Raw genomic sequence first — 20,504 nt, forward strand, 5'->3', positions numbered from 1 at the left:
CTGTGTCTTTTTCTTACCCTCATGGCTACCCCAGAAGGGTGAAAGGGAGACACGTTAGTACAGGCACTTGTGTGCCAGGACTTCTGCTTCATACAGCTGCTTTTATGGGAAATGATAGGGTCCACTGACTGTCATGCTGCCCCTGGGACTGTCCGGTGAAAATCTCCCAGAAATTCATTTAGAAGTTCACAAGGAACCTGCTTACAAAGCAGGGAGAGATAGGCAGGGGAGAGGAGGCCATAGTACCGCAAGGCTGAGGGGAAACAGAAGACCCCCCCAGGGGAACAGCTGCACTGGGGAGAAGGCAGGGATTGCTCCCAGCCTGCTTCCTGAAAGCTTCCTGGGATGTCTGCCTTCCAGGAGAGCAACTGGCTTGCAAATGCCGCGCAATTTTCCACAATTCCCTCTTGTCTAGCTGCTTAGAGGAAAGGCATCACGTTGGTTATCCTTCCTAGCCTGGTGCCTTTGTAGGAGGGACAGAGGCGTATCTGTAGAACGAATGACGAGGACAGGGTCAAGCTGACACAGAGACCATCACCAGGGCACAGCTCCTGTGGCATATCAGACTTCTGCTTCCCTCATTTCATAGTATCATCACTCCTTGTGCTGCCCATTGCAGGGGGGTTGGAACCAGATGATCTTCAAGGTCCCATCCAACCCAAATCATTCTGTGATTATACAAAGCCTTTTCAAGCTCTGGAAGTGGATGTCATTTTCAAGGGGGAATAGGAGATGCTTCCTAAAACTGTTCTTCCTATTTGAAGGAGTTGGTAGTATTTTTTTAAGAGGATGTTGAAGCAGGACACACACCTTTACTAGACTCCTGTCTCTAATTCTTACTTTTGTAAAGACTGCATGTGGTGCCCAACTAGACATCAGCCCTGTATCAGGTGTTAGCACTGTGGTGGCTGTTTCCACCTTGTTAGGAGTATCTCAAAACGTTCACAGAGCTGTCACCCTCCTTTATCACATCATTCACCCCGCCCATGAAATTAGAACTTCAAACCCTATGCTGCCAATTCCCCTGGCCTTCTGCTCCACACTGCTCCTCATTCCAAGCTACATCCTTCCTTGCCAGACCATCAGCCTCCTCAGGCCTACTACTCCCTTCCCATGTGGCAGCTGTGAATGACAAACATCCAGCGTTCAGCATCCAGACATGAACATCTCAGGAATCCTCTCTGCTTTTGGTAAGCCTCCTGCCCATCCCCAAGCACTTGCTGTATCCAAGCTGTGCAGGTTCCTCAATGAGCACAGCTGCCTCCCATATGCTCTGGACTGCACGGGAAAGCCAGACCCACTTCCATAGCTTGAGCTAACAGGCAGGATACTTGAGCTATTGCCAACAAAACAGCCCTACAAGATGAATCCTCCTCGGGATGCAAGAGGCTTGGACTCCAGTCCCTAGTTAGATGCCTGTTTAGGGATTTCACTCACCAGTATGAATGCACAAATCTTACAAAAGGGCCACCAGAGGCTGTGTACACCTTGAGCACAAGGTCTGGCAGGAGATGCTGGCTCAATTTGTACCTTCAGATGCCGGAGGTGGACAGTAAGATCAGCCCCTGCAGTGTGAGCCCCTGACACCATGCCAAAGGAGGAAAAGGGACAGGCAGCCTGCAGTGTTCCAATATCCCTGCACTTGCTGCAACCCCTAGAGCAAAGTATTTGCAGACACTGGATTTAGCATTTTAGTTGAGGATGGGAAGGCACCAATTATTACAAAAGTAGTTCAGGTGTGAATCTATCTCAAGATACAAACACTGCTCATCATCCTCAGCCACAGAACAAAAACAGCTGGAAAAATTTCATGTCTGAAGTCCAAGGTCTGCTAACATCAATCAGCAGCACACCCTGATTTTTGGTGCCGTGATTATACTCTCCCTAAGCAGAAGTGGGGGAGCCTAGAAGATACCAGTTATGGGCCTAAGACCCTTCCTCTACTAATCCATGACAAAGGTTTTGTGGACATTTATGTTGTTGCTTTGTTGGAGTTTTCTACACTTCAGTCACACCAGCAAGGCATATGATTTACTAATTTTTCATTCTGGCTCACTGAATAGTTATCTATCTTGAATTTAATAAAGGTATTTCAGTCTTCTGGAGAACCTTATTCTTACTACTTCTTCTGAAGTATGCATATTTTATTGAAACTTAGAGCCAAACCATAGTTTAATTCTGTAATTATCTTCTTTAATTCACATCAAAAGCTGAACGTCAGTCAACAACAAATGAATTCTCAGGAGCAAACCTAACTCCCTGAAGATGAAGCAACCATCAGAAAATAATTTACACTAAACAAGCTGAAAAAAAACCCACCACAATACACAGGTTAGAACAAATTTGTAGTTGCACTTTATTTATCAATGAAAATCTACCTTAAGAACACAAAATCAAATTTGGTAACCCAATACATTGGATTAGAGAAAGCTTCAAGCCTTTAAGCACAAGCCAGAAGTCACAGTCTCAAAGGAGAGTTTCAGAGGCCAAAGCAATACACTGGAACAAAGTAGTATCTTTTTGTGGAGACATGCTCCCTTGCACCATTAGCGTGGTTTTGGGTGCAGCAGGTTTCTTTAGCTGTCAGTTATAAAAAGAAGCTTTTATATTTGTTTTATAGTTAGGTTTGTTGCATTGCTTACCTAGGCCCTGGATTAATGGAGAAAACAGGCAAGTTAAAAGCACTTGCCTGCTCAGTTACTACCAACAGACAATTTACATTGTGGTAAAGCTAGCTTTATTTAAATGAGGTTCAGACAAGAAGTAACTTTACATATTATTAACAGCTTTGGAGCTACAAACGTAAGAATCAGATTACACAGGTCATGCTTTTGTTATTTTACCTGCTGCAGTTATTGCAATATGGCTTAAGGTACATAGGTATACAGTTTGTACAAATTCAGCCAAGTTTGCACTTGTGAGGTGGTGTTAAGAGCATCATTACCTTGCAAGCCAACCTAAACGTGTGGAAATCAACCTAGGTTTTTGGAATTGCCCAAAGCTATGGGGGAAAGCTGCCGCTAACGGTGGACAGAGAGACTGGATTGTTTGAAACCACATTGTTTGGCTTTAAATATTTATATCATTCGCTCTGAGGTAAGGAAAAATCTTTTGATGCTTCCACACAGGGCAGCACCAGATGGTGCAATCACACCAGTGCAATCAGTCACATCGCTTGCTGGACGTGCAGCCCCGAGGAGAGGCCAGCACCTGCCGTAACAAGAGCATTTGCACACTAAAGTTGACTTTAAAATAAATTACTATACAGGTATGAGCGTGAGCTATTGTTCAACTCGATGGGCATTGGCTTCACAACGTGCGATCTGTAACCTTCACTGCAGAAATCAGAGCTGAAAGTACTGACTTGTACCCCTTGTTTGATTTTAATGTAAACAGCAAAGGAGAGGATCAATTCCTGTTGGGGACAGACATCCCAGGACTCTCAGTCTTGGGGCTTCTAAGCATCTTTTTATCACCCTGCTCATTCTAGTCTCAGGTGTTGTCAGTTCAATCCACCTTTCATGAAGGTTTTTAAGACCTCGGTACCCCAAAGATCTTATCAGCTTTTTGCAATTCAAGGCAGAACTCATTACCAAGTCCTCTTCCTCTTTCCTACTCCTGTCTCAGAAAAGACAGGATTGTCTGGAGTGGGGAGAATTTCAGAGAATGGTGTGGTGGGAAAACAGTTCAGGCAGGGGTTGGAAAAGGAGGAAGTGTGTATGCAGGAAAGATGTCAGACAATGTAGAGCAGGGAAAGGCTTCGGGTTGGATGGGGCAGTGACCAGAAATGATCAGAGCTTGGAATGAGAGGGGCGAGGTACAAAGGCAGTGGCACAAGAACAAGGTGACAGTGAAATGGTGTCTGGAGGGTCCTCAGAAACCAGGAAGGGCTGCAAGTAAAAGTGAGCAGTGGGTCAGGTCAGGGCTCTCCTTTGGTCATTGGAAGTATCATTGTTCTACATTAAAATCAGAACTAGGTTTAGGATATACATATAAATATTCAAAGCAAGACAGCCAAATTTCATGAGAGATTTTACAGGGGGAAAAAACCTGGAACAATAAATAGGAAACTACATGTTACCAATTTCCACTGCAATAGTATCAATTGCCTCTCCAGGCTACTCTACAATATTCATTTAAGGGAATGCCTAAACAGTACAGAAGTATCATTGCTCTACATTAAAATCAGAACTGGGTTTAAGACATACATATAAATATTCAATACATTACAGTCCAGTCCTGAGACCTGAAGTCTGGAACAACAGAGGAAGGGTATTTTCCATCTCCTTTCAAGCTACACTGTAGAAATAATTTCGGACTACATCAGGCCTGCACAAATACAACTGAAAGATGGACAGAGATACCTGAATGGGACTGAAAGGCAGCAAACTTGAGCACCTTGCTCAACAATTTGTGCGTGATCCAGTACCTGCTGTTTGACAGACATATCCAGAAGTCTCATGTGTTCTCATCAGTCAGCCCCTCTCTTCCCCCTCACACACAAGCTGAGTAGCACCTACAGCCACTCACAGGTCAGATCAAGGCAGCTAGAAAAGATGTGAGGGGTACGGGAGACTGCAGAAAGAAGGAAGGGGGATTCAGGGACGAGTGAAGGGATTCAAGGAGATTGGACAGACAGAACACACATTAAATGAGGGGACAATAACTGTGGCAAAAATTCTAGCGGTCTGCCCAGTCACTCAGTGGTGCATCTCCAGTCTTAATGAATTGTTTTAGGCAGAGACAAATGACATTCAAATGGAACACAGGTATGGACACAGCCAATATTAAAGGCATTGTTTTTTTTAACACAAATGGCAAGGTGAGGTCTTCAAAAGAACAGATGTTAACATCCAAGAATAAAGGGTAGTGAATAAAGCTCCTGGTTCTATGGCAGGATTGTCAGTTGTTCTCTAGGACTGGCATCTCTCAAAATGCCACACGGATGCTTAGCACATCTGAAAGAAAGATGACAATAAAAAAGATTTAGTAATGACAACTTACTTTCTCAAGAATATCTTTTCCCAAGCAGTTCTCAGAGATAAAGGTCTTATGACTTAGTGAAGAAAGTGCAGTATACATCCTAGGAAGAGATTATACTTATAATTTCTGATTCAAATTCCTCTGAAGTGCAAAGAGCTTTGTACGTGAGGCACTCCAGGTTTACCATGGAAGGCAATACTCACATCCTTCAGGATTTTAAAAAGACCTGTGTTATTAAGTGTGTTTGCATATTAAATCCCATACATTAAATGTGTCATGTGAGTTCCTACCTAGGAAAACACAGGTACATTTTCTACCTCCCAGAAATATCGCACCAAAATATAGGCCCAGTCCAAGGCCACTGAAGTGAGGGTAGCCCTTCAGCAAAATAATTAAAAACAAGGCAAACCACCACACATTAGAGAGAACAGCTTAGAGATCCTCATAACTACCTTAGAAAAAGAAATAAATTACTTATAAATAAATAAATAAAATTAAATAAATAAATTAATTAAAAATGCTACTTACATTCAAGGCGTCAGAGCCACCGAGTTCTGACTTTGTCTATCACAAGACGTTCCTTCTTGGCAACTGTCATCCTCCCACATTTGTGTTTTCCCATCTTCCACTGGTGGGTGATATGGTTGTTCTTCACTTTCTCTGCACGTTTGCGGTCCTGTATGTTGGTCTGAGATTTCTGTAATGTACCCAACCTCTTTTTCCCTTAATTTTGGTGCATGTATCTCTAGGGTGTCTTTGGTTGAATCTTCTGAAATACTTTGTTCTAGTGCTGGTTTCTGAAGTCTCACACTTCCCCTTGAAATGTCTTCAGGGCTTGTCACAACTGCTGAAGAATTCTGACTTTGTCCATCTTGCAGCATCTCAGAAGTTAAAGGCATGTCCTTTGTTTTTTCCACAGCTGCATGAATTTCTGCAGACTCAGTTAAGGTAGCAGTTTTCACTATTTCTGGTTGCTTGAGCTCCTGTTCTTTACTTCTTATCTCTTCCTCTTTTACTGGAAGCTGTTGATCTACCTGCATACTTCCCAGAAGTTCAGGTACGATCGTATCTGATGGGCTTTTCCCTCTGGAGTTAATGCTCTGCTCTGACTCAAGGGCAGCCGACTCTTCTGTTTCTGCAAGTTTGTGAACAGCTGACTGGATGGCATTCAATACAACTTTGGTACTCTGGGACTCTATAATCACAGACTGAACAACGTGCTTCTGAAATTCCGGATGGCTGGGAGACAGACTGTGACTGGAAGGAATACCATTGTGTTCGGCTTGCCCAGTGCTCTGGGGCATCTCTCCCTCCTCTGACACTCCGTTCATGGAAGCACAAGTTACTCTAGGCTTGGGTGCCTCCACACTACCAAGCTCTGCAGTCTCATAGCCTGAATGGTCAAGAGTAGAAACTGGGACCTCTTCAGAAGCCATTTGCTCTGGTGTGGTTGCCAAGGGCTGTACAGTTTTGGCTGTCATATCTGCGTGTGTCACAGTTTCTGCCATGACGTGCTCTCCACCTGCTGCAGCTGCTGGAGCCACAGGTGTTTTCAGAGGCCCCGAGCTTTCAGCCTGTGGGGAGGCTGAGTCAGAGCCTTCCTCCTGCTGGACAGCAGTTGAACATTCATCATGTCTCACAGCTTCCCGTTTTCCATCTTCAAATACTTCTTTGGCTCCTTCCATCAATTGCTCATTTTTCTTATCCTCTTTCTGGAAGCCTTGACAGTTCAAGGTTTCTACAAGTTCTTGTTGTTTTCCCACAGTCTCTTTTCCAGCCAAGTTGCTGAGTGTTTCACATTTCTTAGGATATGTATCAGCAATAACAGCACTTCCATTTTCAACAATCTCTGGGCATGCTGATGCTAAATCAGATGTCCCGTCTGCTTCAATCTGCACAGGAGCCTCAGCAAAAGTGGAAGTGCTCTCCAGCCACATTTCCGATTTGAGCACAGCTCCTTCCACTTTGCCACCTTTGGTTTCATCACTCTTGGAGTGGGTTTCAGTTGTTTTGTCTCTGCATTGTGGCTCTAGGATGGGCACAGAGTCCACAGCTGCTTCTGAGCCAACTGTTTTTGAAGGAAGGGCAGAGGTTTTTCCCTTGCTCTGCAGTGGAACCTCAGGAACAGTGACTTCTGTGCTTTTTACTCCATTGAGCACAGCATCTTCCTCTCTCAAGGCAGGTGTCCTGCTAGGAACTCCTTCAGTACAAACTGGCTCTTCTGAGTCAGGAATGCCATCTTGTTTTTCATTTTTAGCAGGGACCACAGTGACAACTGCTTCTGCGCACTCTGGTCCCACAGTGAGTGTTCTGCCCTCTCCTTCAAGCTGCACAGCCTCTTCAGCTGTAAGCCCCAAGGATGAGATTTCATCCTCTGTCTTGTCCTGAACCTGTGGAGAATTGCAAGAGATCTGTGAAAAAGCATACAAGCAGGGAGTGACCAGCAATGTTCTAGGTGAAAAACCACAACACTCAAAAGGGCAAGAGTTGTAGGAAGAGCACAAGGTGATGTCACAAAGATTAGTGGCTCACCAAGACCCCAGCCTGTGTTGCTTCTGAGGACATGTAGCTCATTAAACACAGGGCAGCCTTAAAATTAATTAAAGGAAGGGACAGCTGGCAGCACATGAAACAAAGATTAAGCCAGGAAGATGAGGAGGTAGGGAAGAAGGTAGGAATGTGCCAGCCGCAGTAACTGCGGCATTTAGAGCTGGAGGTAGTGGTGTTGTTTCATGTCCTCCCTTTGCAGAGCTGCCTCAGCTTCACCTGTATTTCTGCCTACAACTGAAAACAACATCCACTGTGTATGGTGTCACATGGATCACATCTGTATCTTAGGTGCTCAGTGCTTCAGTCACTCTGTGAAGTGCAGGAGCCCTAATGACAACCCTTTCAGTACCTCTGGATCCATGCACACCATCTCCTACTTCATTTCTGCAGGCATTGCATCCACCCCACCCTGCACACAAGCTTCAGTGCCTGCTGCTTCTAGGTATCTGTGTGTCTCTCACTGGAAATGAACTTCAGTTGTCTCAGGCAGCACAAGGAAAGTCCTTGACAGTAACATACCCACAAGCCTGGCTCTAAACTAGGTATAGTATCTAACACTTGCTGACTTTTTCTTTGACAAATCAACCTTTGTGCTATATGCAATACTTACTGCAGGTTTTACTTCCGGAGCACATTTATCTCTTGTCTCATCCAGCGCCAATTCTGTTACAGGTAGTTTCTCTTGTTCTGAAGGCTCCAGCTTTGCAAACAGCTCTTCCTTGGGAGTGATGGCTTTGATGCTGTGAAACTCTTTGTCATGTGATAAAGGTTCCTCTATTGTCCTCTGCACTTCATTTATTTCTTTATGGTCTTCTACAACTGCTTTTTCATATGCCTGACACTGGCTTTCATCTCTCAATACCTCTACATTTTCACGTCCTTCTGTGCTTTCTTCCATCGGAGAAGGTATTTCACTTTTCTCTGAGCCTTCAGGTAAAACACTCTCTTCAACTCTGTTTTGACCCTGAATGGTCCCTGCACTTTGCTGGGGCTGGGGACCATCCTCTTTGTGTTCTTTTTCCAAGGACTGCTCAAGCAAAACAGTTTCCTGGCCTACAATATTCCCATCTTTAGCATCGCCTTTCACTTCTGACTCCAGTCCCTGTACTGTTGTAATTATAGTTTCTGTCACAGTTCTTTCACCAACCAGCTGTGCTACATCTGATTTTACTCTTTCAGCAACTTCATGAAGAACTTTTTGTGTCTGCTTGTCCAAGTCTTTCAAATTTTGTTCAGTGGCCTCTACTTCTTGAACAGGTGTAGCTTCCTCTGTAGTATCTGGGGTTTCTAACAACTGTGAAACAGCAGAAACCATCTCAGTTGTCTCCTCGGCAAGGGACACTTCCATTGTTTCTTCAGCACAGGAAGCTTCTGCTGTCTCCAGAGCAGTCACTGCTTCTGAGGTTAGCTCCAGCTCACTTGCTGTGGTGTCATCACTTACATCCTTTCTAGTCTCTGGCACTGTCTTAGCAGCTACCACTGCATCCTCCACAGTAACACCCAGTTCAGCGGTTTTCCGAGTTTCTTTCTCTTCCTCTTCTCTTGCTTGCTCAATGCACTCTGTCAGAGCAGCAGATATCCACGATGGTGACCTTTCCTCAATGCTGCTCACTGCCCTTTCCTCTTCCACAACAGAAACAGCAACTGCATGCACCAGCCCTCCAGATCCTTGCTCCATTCTTAGGGTCTCCTCTAACTTTTCTGCTCTCTCTTCCTCTGAGGTGCCTTCTCTCATCGCTTCAGCATCCTTCGCACGTTGGGCTTCCATTTTCTCCTGTTCTGCTGCTTCATATTCAGATAAAGGAACAACAGCTGGAATATCAGAATCTTCTTCAGCTGTTTCTGTCATGTCTTCTCTTGCTTGTTTAAGATGAGCTGGTTCTGGCTTTCCATCTGACTTTTTCTTCCTGCGTCCAGGCATCAGTTTTCTAAATGGAACCCACGATTCATCTTTTCCAGGCTCACCATCCGATGTTGAATGCTCCAGGCTAGATCCCACAACAGAGTCTTCGGTTTTCTCTTCCATTCTGGTTTTAGATCTCCGTCTTGGAGTAACTAACCTTTTAAATGATTCCCATGTTGAAATACCTTCACTTTCGGATGGGCTTCCAGCTTGTTCTGGGGAAGAATTCCCCTGTCCTTGATCACTCTCTTGAGAGCTGGTAAGAACTGCATCTGTTGCTGTCTCTTTGCTCTGTCCAGACTCTTCTACTTTTTGGCTTTCCTCATCAGATGATGATGACTTCCTGGCTCTCTTCTTTGAAGAGCCTACACATATAAAAGCTTCCCAGGACACAGAGGTGTCAACCTTTCTTTTAGGCTCTTCTGTAATTTTCTCTGGCTTCTGGTCAATCCCATTTTCTTTTATTTCTTCCTGATTTTCATCAACAACATTTTCAGTTGCAGATACTGCAACACTCTTTGTCTTATCAATTTCTTCTTCTTTATCGCTTTCAGAAGGCCGCCTGACACGTTTCTTGGGAGTCACCATCTTTTTAAATGATGCCCAAGGTGTAACAGTTTCTCTTTTTCGCTCCACATCTGGAATTGTGGCATCTTCATTTTCAGTGACCTGCATTCCATCTGCAGGTTTTTCTAAAGAGGGAATTTCATTCATCTCCTCAGGAGAAGAAGCAGAACTCTCCCCCTTTTGTTCCTCTGGGCTGTCTGGGGAATCTGATAAGTGCTGAATTGGTTCACCCTGTTCCCCTGACTTAGATTCTTCTCTTTTACCTTTCTGCTTCTTTCCAGACAGTTTCTTCAACCCAGTACCTGTAAAGAGTTTCTTTAAAGGGCTGCCTTGTAGTTTAGTCTTTTCTTGAGAAGACAGGAGTTCCGCTTCATTTGTGATACCTTCTGGAGGCCTCTTTTCAGCTGCCTCTTCAGAAGTTATTTCCATGATTGTTTCATCTGGTTTGTCAGCATCAATTGTATCAGTGCCAGGTATTCCCTGTAGTCCTTCATCAGTGGGTTTAACTGACTGTTGATGATCCTCTGCGTCAACTGAATGTTCAGAAGTAGAAAAGGACTTCAATTCAGGAGCACTCAGAGTTGACTTTGTTTCATGTTCTTTGCTTTCTTTCTTCTCTGTGGTTCTATCCAGAGCTTCTCCCTGTGCAACATCTTCTGCTGTGGGTGACATTTTCAATTCTGCTTCCTCTGTTTTTTCATCCAATGTCTCTTTCCCGAGTAGAGAGGGTTTACTGCCTTCTCTTCCTTCAGATTTTTTAAGCTGTTCACTAGAAACTTCCATTGCCAGAGATCCTGTTTCAAGTGTCTCTTCAGAGGCTACTTCAGTTCTGTCATCTGTTTCACATTTTTCCATGGACTCCAGTTTTTCTCCCACAGGCAGGACTTCTGAGGATGTTTTCAATTCTCCATTCACACTGTCAGTGACAAGAGGTACCACTGACTTTGTTTTTAGTGGTTTCTCTGTCACCTCATTTTCCTTCTCTCCTTCTTCAGTTTTTTCTTCCTCTTTACCAAGATCTTCTGAGACTTCCACCAGTTTTCTTTCTTGATCATCTTCATCTTTTTTTCCCTCTGCACTTTCTTTTACAGCTACTGCTGCTAGGTCCTCTTTTTGTCCCTGATCATCATGCTTGACCACCTCTTCCTTTTCACTTCCTTCTACTCCTATGGCTGCCACAGTCTTTTCTGACTCCTGCATTTCACCTTCAGTTTGCTCCTTCTCCTGTGCTTCAGTAGTTACTGCTGTCACAGTCCTCACTTCATCTTGCTTCTCAGACTCAGGTTTCTCCTCCTTTTCACTGGTTTCAGTTGTTAATGTTGTCCCCTCTTGTTCTTGCTCCTCTTCTTTCACAGGAGACTGTTGTTCATCTTCTTTAGGCTTCCTAAAACTCTTCTTTTTTCTAAATCCAGTCCATCCTTGAGTAAAAAGTTTTCTTAATGGCGATGCAGTTTCAGTGGCTAAGGCAGCTGGCTGAGAACAAATCTCATTTGCTTCTGGTATTTTAGGAGATTCATCTTCTGTTTTTTCATTTTTCAGTGTATCTTTGGTATTGTCTTCTGCAGAGAGTACATCCTCAGGCACTGCTGTTTCTTCTGAGACGGCTTCTTTTTGATCATCAGCTCCTTCAGGGGCCTGTGTTTCCTTTTTTACAGTAAGCAGCTGAACTGGTTCTGATTTTCCTGTCTTTTCCTTCTTCACGGTGAACCTGAACCCAACAAATCTAAAAACCTTTTTAAAACCTAAATCATAAGACTGTGGCTCTGACACCTGGTCTTCTGCAGCTTCTTCCAAAGCCGGCAACTGCTTAATTGAATGAGCATCCTCTTTCTCAGCATCTACACCGTCCTTGGTGCTTGAGTCAGATGGAATTGTCTCCAAAGTTTCAGAGTCTTCCTTCAAAGTTACACTGGAATGTTCTGTTTGTCCAACTGTTTAAACAACAACAAAACCCCAGTTAATTCCTTTCTCAATTTAATGTTATATTATACCTTTATATAACATAATTTTAAAAAGGTACTAGTACCTTTTTAAGGACTAGTTTTTGTTTTATCATTACTATAATTATTTTCCTTCTTTGTATCATTGTAAAATTCTTCCCAACATTTATTTGCAAATGCACCTTTCAAGCTTATATTCTCTTATTCTATTCCCTGATTTCGCAGTTCTTTTTGTGTGGTTTGTTTGCTTTGTGGGTTTTTTTTGGGGTTTGGTTTTTTTTTTTTTTTTTTTGGTTTGGTTTTTTTTTTTACTTTAAGGCAAACTTAAAGTAAGAAAAAAAAATATTTCCATCACAGACTATACAGAATAATATATGCAATTATTCCTGAAACAAAGCTCAATAAACATTTCCATGCAGACAGACACATCTGAGGAAACCCAACGAGCAAAAAAACCCTGCAAATAAACAAAACAAAACAAAAAAGCCCCCACAAAAAAGCCTGTTGACCTAAAATGATGACAAAAAGAGACAGTTTATTTTACAGCTCTGTCCCTAAAGTATAATAAGATGTGAAAACGCCCACAGAAAATTACCTGTTTTTCTGAAAACCCCTACAAAACAGTTACACATCTACAGCAACTCCACGCTGCTTAAAATGAATGAGGTTGTTACTATACAAGAGGGTAAAATCCTCCACTGCTCACATGTCAGTTTGCATTATCTTTCCTTTGAGGACAGTTCCTTCAGGTCACTGGCAATCCCCCTCTCAGTCTTGCTGGGACAATTTAAGTATTACTGCTCCCTCTGGCCATGAACTACTCAAGTTCACAGACTGGCATGTAAATTAAATCTATGGCATATTCAAGACACCAAATGACTCTTGGGCTTGGATGCTGCCGGGATTTCAGTTTAATATTATTCTTGACCCTTGATTTTGTGCAACAGGTTTAAGTGCAAGGCCATGAAGGAACGTACTCTTCTCTCTGACCAAACTTGTTGGAGTGCCAAGATTAAAAAATAAAATTATTTAAAAAGATTCAATGTTGAACAGCAACGCCGTAGAAGAAGGCATGGTCCCTTTCTTTTAAGCTGTATATGTGCTACTTCAATGCCCAGAGGCAGAAGGAGAACACTTTAAAAAGTATGGGATCATCAAATTCCCTGAAGTGATTTGGTTTTCATTTGAACCACCTTTAAGTTGTCTCTGATTCTGCAGCTGGCGCTGCTTTGCTAGAACACCTGATCTCCAGAGGTCCCTCACAGCCTCTTGCCTGATTCCCCCTTTAGGAAGGGCTGCTTCTTCAGAAGCACACAGACAATGCAGTCTAGGTAAGGCTGGAACTAACTACACAATAAGCAAAACAAAATCTACAAGGATACTGGCTCCTAATTACTATGTAGAGGGCAAATCATGTTTCACTATCAGCAGCCTACTTCTTGTTATTTCTCAGTCAATATAAGCAAAGCTTTTTGTTTTTTCCTTTATCTAACAGTTTAATATTATTTGCCTCAATTGTTAACTCCTAATTCAATTAAAAGCCTGACCCCTGCTAGCATGCTAACTCCCTGAACATTTTAGACCAGAGATGTTTGAACTAAGCCATTTGAGAGGGAGAATGGTAAGACAAAAGAAACATTTTTCTAAAGAAGCCAGAATTTTTAGTCCATTGGTAATATACCTCTTGCAAACACCAGAACACTCCACAAGCAAAACAGCTCTTATCAGCCAAACATTACATTTTGTTTATTTAGTTGTATGTTGAGACTGTGCAAGGATAAAGTCAGGGAACCACCTTTTGTATCTGTGTTCATTTATTCCTAGGTCTGGAAATAAAGTCCTTGTCATTTCCATAAAATTATGTAATTTAACAGAAAACTGTCTAAGGCTTAATGGGAATTCACAAAGTTAGAGGCACTTCTTCAAAGACTATCTTCAAAACATCACATATTTTGTAATTATTTATTAACAGGTACTTTAATATACTCTTCAGCTTGTTTACACTATAAATGATTCTTCTGGGTTAACCAGCTATGAAGCTAAACACTGATCATTTAACATTGAATAAAAATTTGCTCATGAGCCAGGCTTCTTAGCACCTCTGCGGCAAACAAGGTCTATAGAGCCTTTCTGTTTGTCTCAGCCCTGCATTAATGCCAATGTGCTTACTCTTATTAGTCACAGGAAAATCTCCATCTGACATGAGTTAGATAAAGGTAGACTGAAATACAGGGCTGAGAGCAAGTGGGGAATGCTGGGTATAAGTGGGAAGGAGCAGAAGTGCAGGAAGGCAGAAGGGAGTGGAGAAGTCAGAAGGCACTTGGGACTGCTGAGCAGCCAGAGACAGATTTGTATGGGCTCACCTTTCATCTTGCAAACACTCCCTAGGAATGCATGCCCCTTCATTATCAAAAATCCTGAGTTTTAAAAAAAATTGTAAATAGATGACATTTCTTTTATTTATTCCTAAATTTGGTGTTTAGTGTAAATTCAGTGTTTAAGGTGAGTTTCAGGTATTAGAGATAAATGGGATTACTGTAAGAGAGGAATAATAAAGAATATTAATAAATGAAGCACTCCATTTCCAAAGAGAGATAAGATGTAAAACTAGTATATAAATGCATCTCTTAATATTTAAGATAGCATTCAAAGGGTTTTTGCTTATTGAGTTTATAAAATGATGTGTTTATAACACCCTAGGATAAAGACTATGTCTCTCTAAAATGTTCTGCAGGTGAAAAGAGCTGTGACTCTGCAGGTATGGGTATGCATTAAGATAGCAAATGCAAACATAAAAATAGAGAACAGAGAGTTTAGATGCAGTGATAAGCTTTCAAAACTATTACATCAGGCTGACAGTAATTAGGTCTTCCTTGTGAGTCCATCCAGCAGACACCTTACCTTGCAACACTTCACTAAACACAGTGCAAAAGGAAGAACTAACAGAAATATTGACCTACTGACAGACACTAACACCAGTCTGAAGTGGCAGCTATGCTACAACCCATCACACTTCCATCTCTCCCTCACGGTGCACAGAGGATACACTTACAGACCTAGCTCAAGCACTACCCCTTCAATTTCACAAAAGGATTTAACCTGTCCAGAAGGTATTGCATCCGCAAGATAACATTCCAGTGTCAGCTGTTAAGTGACCTTACTGCTGTTGCACCCAGTCTCTACTTTGTCTCCTCCTTTAGCATTTCAAAACCCTGGAAGATTCTTTAAAAATGAAATTCTGATGCCCTTCCTCAGCATTTGAGGAGAGAGGTGCCATTCAGGAAATTTGCCTCCATGTTGCCAGGAGTCTGCCACTGTTTTGTGACAAGACTCCAGTGCCACGAATATCCAAGCTGTACTTTTCACAACGTATACACCCAGAACTTAATATTTAGCAGTTGGATTCTATATTGAAGTTTTTATTAATGACACTGCAGTGCCCAAACACTGTCAGTGCAATTCTGAATGCAAAGTAAACTGTGAGCAGCTCCACTTGGAAAGGTTTGGAAGTTACTTACACAGGGCATTGTTGGTCAGAGTTCTGTAGCATGTCACTACCACAGGTGTTCTGGCAAGACAACCAGCACTTTCTGAATTAATTCATTGATTTTGAAAGCACCTTTAAGAAACACCAGACAGACTCATCAAAACAGCTACCAGAAATCAAAACAAAACAAATAATAGTAAAATACTGATAGGAATAACATTTCCTTAGGTCTCTCGTGAGCAGGGCTGTACTTTACCAGCCATGTGCTAGCCAAGGAACAGAATACAACAAAAATATACCTAGAGGAGGCGATAAAGATCAGGGGTGATATCGTAAAATTGATACACTTTGCTGTTTAAATCCACTGTGGCTAAGGACCAACACTGAAAGTCCATTTTAACTGCTTACACACCAGCTAACCTTTCAAACTTTTAATTGACTCAAGGTGCTGCCTGTGTTTCAATAACCACAAGTGTTCTGTTTTATTCTGAAAGAAACTTTCAAAACTGACAGTCTAAACGATTCAAAGGTACTTGATTTCACAATTTCATAGGTACTTAGTCCATGGTAAGAATTTATTTCTATTTTATCAGGAGCATGCTGATCAGATGTTGGAAAATTAGTATTTTCAGAATGACTGAATTCCTGTCTCATCCCATTAAAAATAAAATGAATAAATAAAACTCTTCTTTTTGCAGTTTGACAGACATTGTTGGCAGTGCAACCTAACTGCTCCCAGCTCTCATCTCTCTTCAAAAGTGAAAATGTGTTTCTCCCCTGGTAGCTGCCAAAGAGTTTTAAAAAAGCACTCTGACTGCAAGAGTTAAATCCACAGCACTTCATGTGCTCGAAGTCAACCATCTCAACATCTGGAGTTGGTTGACTTTTCCCCCTAAGGATTTGCAGCACGGCGCTGGATTTTTTCCATGAATTCCCAACATTCTCAATCTCTCAGATGGATGTGACACACACACCCTGCGCCCACCTCACAAACTCCTCTGGCCGCTGCAAGGCTCCAGAGGACTTTGTGCTGTTTTCATTTATTCAGTGTTTAGGGCCAAATTGTGCTTTTGGTCACATACACAATTCTCTCACTACGTTCACATGAGCAAAAGCAAATGCTGCAGCCATGAGGCTGAAGGCGTATTTTACAAGAATTTGCCTCCATTGTGTCTAGATTTGCTACAAATACAACATACAAAAGAAAAAAAAAAAAACACAAACAAACAACAAGCCACCAGCTACTGCTCTAAAATTCATATGACACAAAGAGAAGGCAGTTAAAAGAAAATCTGAACCAAGCTTGTATTTGTCAAATGCCGTTTTCTCTTAACTGCACAATTCTTCTAATTATCATTAGAAACATTGAATGACAATGTAAAGAAAGGATAAAAAACTGATACTGGTGAGTAACTAAAAACCAAAACACATCTTGAAATTACAGTATCTATGAAAAACCTACTCTGAACAGATTTATTTAGAATGAAGTAGCTGTTTGGAATTACTTGTGAAATTGAGCACTTCAGCATTAAAAAAAAAAAAAAAAGAAAAGAAAACCTATCTGTGCTTTTAAGTTTCCATTGCAGAGTGTATGAACTGGGCATTATAGCACAAATTCTGATTCTTTTAATCACAAGTTTCAAAAGGTTTGGTTTAATGAATCAAACACGCTACTCACTTCGCAGTAACAAAATAACACAGAAATATGATTGTGTTATCCTTCCAACAATTTAATCTTTTTTAACTACGACTGTGACATTGCTGCTTCTTAGCAATGTATTTTTCACAAATTCTTCCTTCCTTTCCCTACTATACACCATATTTATTTCCACTTCAATGTACAAACAGTTCTTCCATAGAAAGCACATACTATGTCTTTCTCCCTTCACTGAATTATTTCTAAGGACTGACTTGCCATGTTCATCACAGGGAGCAAGTTCTTTCAGAATAATTAAATAATGGGAGAGGATTTACAGAGATTTTTGCATGCCAAATCTCACCGTGCATGCACACAATTCATGAGCTTTTCAAGCATGATGCTATTTCAAAGCTTTTGAAACAAGAACTATTTAGTCTTCAGTTCTCTGGTACTGCGGTGGCAACTGAAGAGTTATGTTTAAAAATCTCACATACTTTTGTGTTCATTTTTAAAAACGGAAAAAAAGGAAAAAGCTGCAAAGTATCTATTATTTTCCATGGCTTAGAGCTCCTTCAGAAAGCAAAAGCAGCATCCCCAGAAAATGACATCATAGAAAAGTAACTGAAACAAACAAACAAACCCAAACGCACAATCATTTCCACTGTGTTGCTGTATCATTCTAGTATTCCTCAAAAATCTTTATTTTCAGAAGATTTTGATTTAGCTGTACTTTTCTGCTCCAACCCAGAGCTTCTCAAATTCCAATTCTGAGCCCAGCTTCTCAAATTCCAGCAGGAAAAGTTATGTATTTCATCTATTCAAGATTAAGATATTTCTTTTTTCATTTCAGTGTTTCAACAAACAACACTAAAAATCAGAAAACAGTATAGTTCTTTAAAAACAAACAGAAGACTTTTAAAGACAGAATGGCCATTAGCTATGGCTTGGATACAGTTGCTGTAGTTAAAAATTCTTCATTAAATATGCTCACAATAATAAACTGCTCTCAGACCAGCACAGCTGCTCTGTTTGGGAACCAAACCAGCATGCTACAAATATTTATGAAATTTCATGGTTAGACATGCTGTCCACATCTCACATTCAGTGACTTGGTTCTGCTTCTTAAAATAAAGTTCATTCACCAAGCATAAGATAGATGCAACCCTAGCACTTGGGTATTTGAGGGGAAAAAAAATTCATTGCTCCATTAGCAAAAAGGATGGGATAAGCAATACGGGCCAGTAAAAGCTGGGACATTTTTGAGAACCCCTAATGATTAATGAACAATGAAAAGCAGATTGAAATTTTTTCTTTATCAACACGACCACAAAGACTAATGTAAACATCACAAACTCACCACAAAGGAGATGAAGCTGCATCTGCACTAATTAGACACATGACAGCTTAATACACTCCTGCATACCAACAAGCAGAGGTACTCTGTCCCTTCCAAGAAATGGTAACACATACTACACGCTAAATGCGGTTCTTGCAAAATGCACTATAGAAGCAGCTGTGCTGCAGTGAAAATCCAAGGTTCTTCCACAGGAATTATTAAATAAGGAAAACCTCAAATGATCAAACTGTGCAAACCTATAAAGACATTGCTTTTGAAAAACAGTTTAACCTTTAATTGCTAACAATAAAAGGAAATAAAAAAAATAGAGAACCCTTGAGGAAAAAGTCTCAGCATGTGATAAGCTCATTAAACATCGAGTTTAATGAAAACCCTATTGTAAACAGCAGTAGGATATCTCCTCCACTACTCACTGATTCAAATCACGTACAGTCCTCCCCAGAGCCCGCTCCAAATGGAGCCGCACTTCTACAGGCTTTGTTGTCAACATGTATTGTAAAGTTAAAGTATTTTGCATGAATAAACTCCCCCTATTTGTTGAACTCATTCACTGGCTCTAGCAAACAATATACAAGAGAGTAATTATTAATACAATGAAAAAGATTTCCTAGATAGCTAGAGCCATACATCATCTGAGAGAAATTCCGATGCAAATTAGCTATCTTTAGGAGAAAAACACAAAATAAACGGGTTTATTTGAACTTCATAACGCCACTTTGTCTCCCAGAGAAAGACATACGTTTGTCCAAACCCAGCACTGCACGATAATGTTTTTTTCTTTTAATTCTTTGCTCCTCCAAAACTCATCTTTTCAGAAAGCCCAGTTAGTTTACAGTATTAGCTCTCAGCTTCAGTGGCTTGTGTGCTAATTCCTCAAGTAAGATGTGTGGAGTTCAGCACACACAGCATGGAATTTTTGGTACTGCAGGCTGGGAACCCGCTGCCCCCCATACACACACACACTCCCTTGCCACGGTGCTAATCCCCTCTGAATTTTGCTTCATTAAAATAAAACAGCAATGAAGTAACAGCTTCATTTCTCTCATGCAAGTATTTTTACAACATATAAACGATGCTAGCTTCTGCATCTCCTCCAATTTCACCAAGTTTAGCTCTTAAGGTATTTTACTGCCTTACTGCTTGATTAATGTCAAATAGCATCATCAGTGCGATCACTACCTCTTTCTCTGTTCCTCAATTTCGGATACCAGGTCATAGCCCCGTCCTGCAGAAAAACACCCAGTTAGCACCTCCACATTCATAAAGCCTCGGATCACATCGAACGTCCGATTGAGGCGGTAAGAGACTTCCTAAAGTCTCAGCAACCTTCGCTTGGAAGAGGTTCTCACTGAGATAAAAATACTTAAGCCAGACCTTTTAACTCGTAACGCCCTGCCAGGAAATCCAGAGTCTGTAACCCTGGGGGCTCGGGGCCCCGGAGGCTCTCCGGCAGCGGAGCACCGCCGCAGCCCCGCGATGCTGCTGAGCCCAGAGAGAGCAAACCGCCTTACCCGCCATCGTCACTGTCCCCAGCATGGCTGAAGCCACACTGACACCACGAACCCCCTTCTCCGAGGTTCCTCCCAGGGGCGCGGGGCAGCCCCAGCCGACGGCAGCGAGGGAGGCGGGCGGGCGGCAGCGGCGCTTCCAGCCCCCGGCACCCGGCTGGCCGGACGAATGGACGGCTGACGGAGAGGCTGCCTGATGGAACTCTGCCTGTCGGAGGGCTGGCTGGCTCTGCCCCGCGCCCCACGGCCGCTCCCCGCGGCCCGGACAGCCCTGGGCCCCGCCCGGGACCGCCCCCAGCCCGCCCGGCTCTTCCCACCGCTGGCCGGCACAAGCGTGGTGCCTCAAAGGCTCCGTCTCGGAACTGCCGCTTCGGGCTTTTATCTCTTTCTGTCCCGAAGGGAAGAGGCGCCGGCTGCCGCTTTCGAACCAGGCGCCCGCTTCAGTTCCCGCTGTCGTAATGCCTTCCCGATGCAGCTTCCCACAAAGCATCCAGACCCAGCCTCAAAAGATGGTGGTTAAAACCCCAAGGATTTTACCCCTCATAAACAAAACCATACAAAACACTTCTG

At 42.3% G+C, this 20,504-nt stretch overlaps 1 protein-coding gene across 2 annotated transcripts in view; it reads right to left on the minus strand.

The window, feature by feature from the left end:
• Nucleotides 1–2,332: 2,332 nt before the first annotated feature.
• AKAP12 (A-kinase anchoring protein 12) overlaps nucleotides 2,333–20,504 on the minus strand; it is a 30,444-nt gene continuing 12,272 nt past the window's right edge. The window contains exons 1-4 of one of the 2 annotated variants that reach the window (XM_082276556.1): nucleotides 19,938–20,145; nucleotides 8,144–11,934; nucleotides 5,512–7,373; nucleotides 2,333–4,958 (exon numbers count right to left, since the gene is read on the minus strand). In XM_082276556.1, the coding sequence (XP_082132682.1) occupies nucleotides 5,514–7,373; nucleotides 8,144–11,934; nucleotides 19,938–19,962 (5,676 nt within the window). In that variant the 5' untranslated portion in view covers nucleotides 19,963–20,145 and the 3' untranslated portion in view covers nucleotides 2,333–4,958; nucleotides 5,512–5,513. Of the gene's footprint in view, nucleotides 4,959–5,511; nucleotides 7,374–8,143; nucleotides 11,935–19,937; nucleotides 20,146–20,504 lie in introns of those variants that run through there. The other variant, XM_082276555.1, reaches the window with a different exon arrangement.

This window comes from Coloeus monedula (assembly GCF_965178545.1).
Source record: "Coloeus monedula genome assembly, chromosome: 2".
Taxonomy (NCBI): Eukaryota; Metazoa; Chordata; class Aves; order Passeriformes; family Corvidae; genus Coloeus; species Coloeus monedula.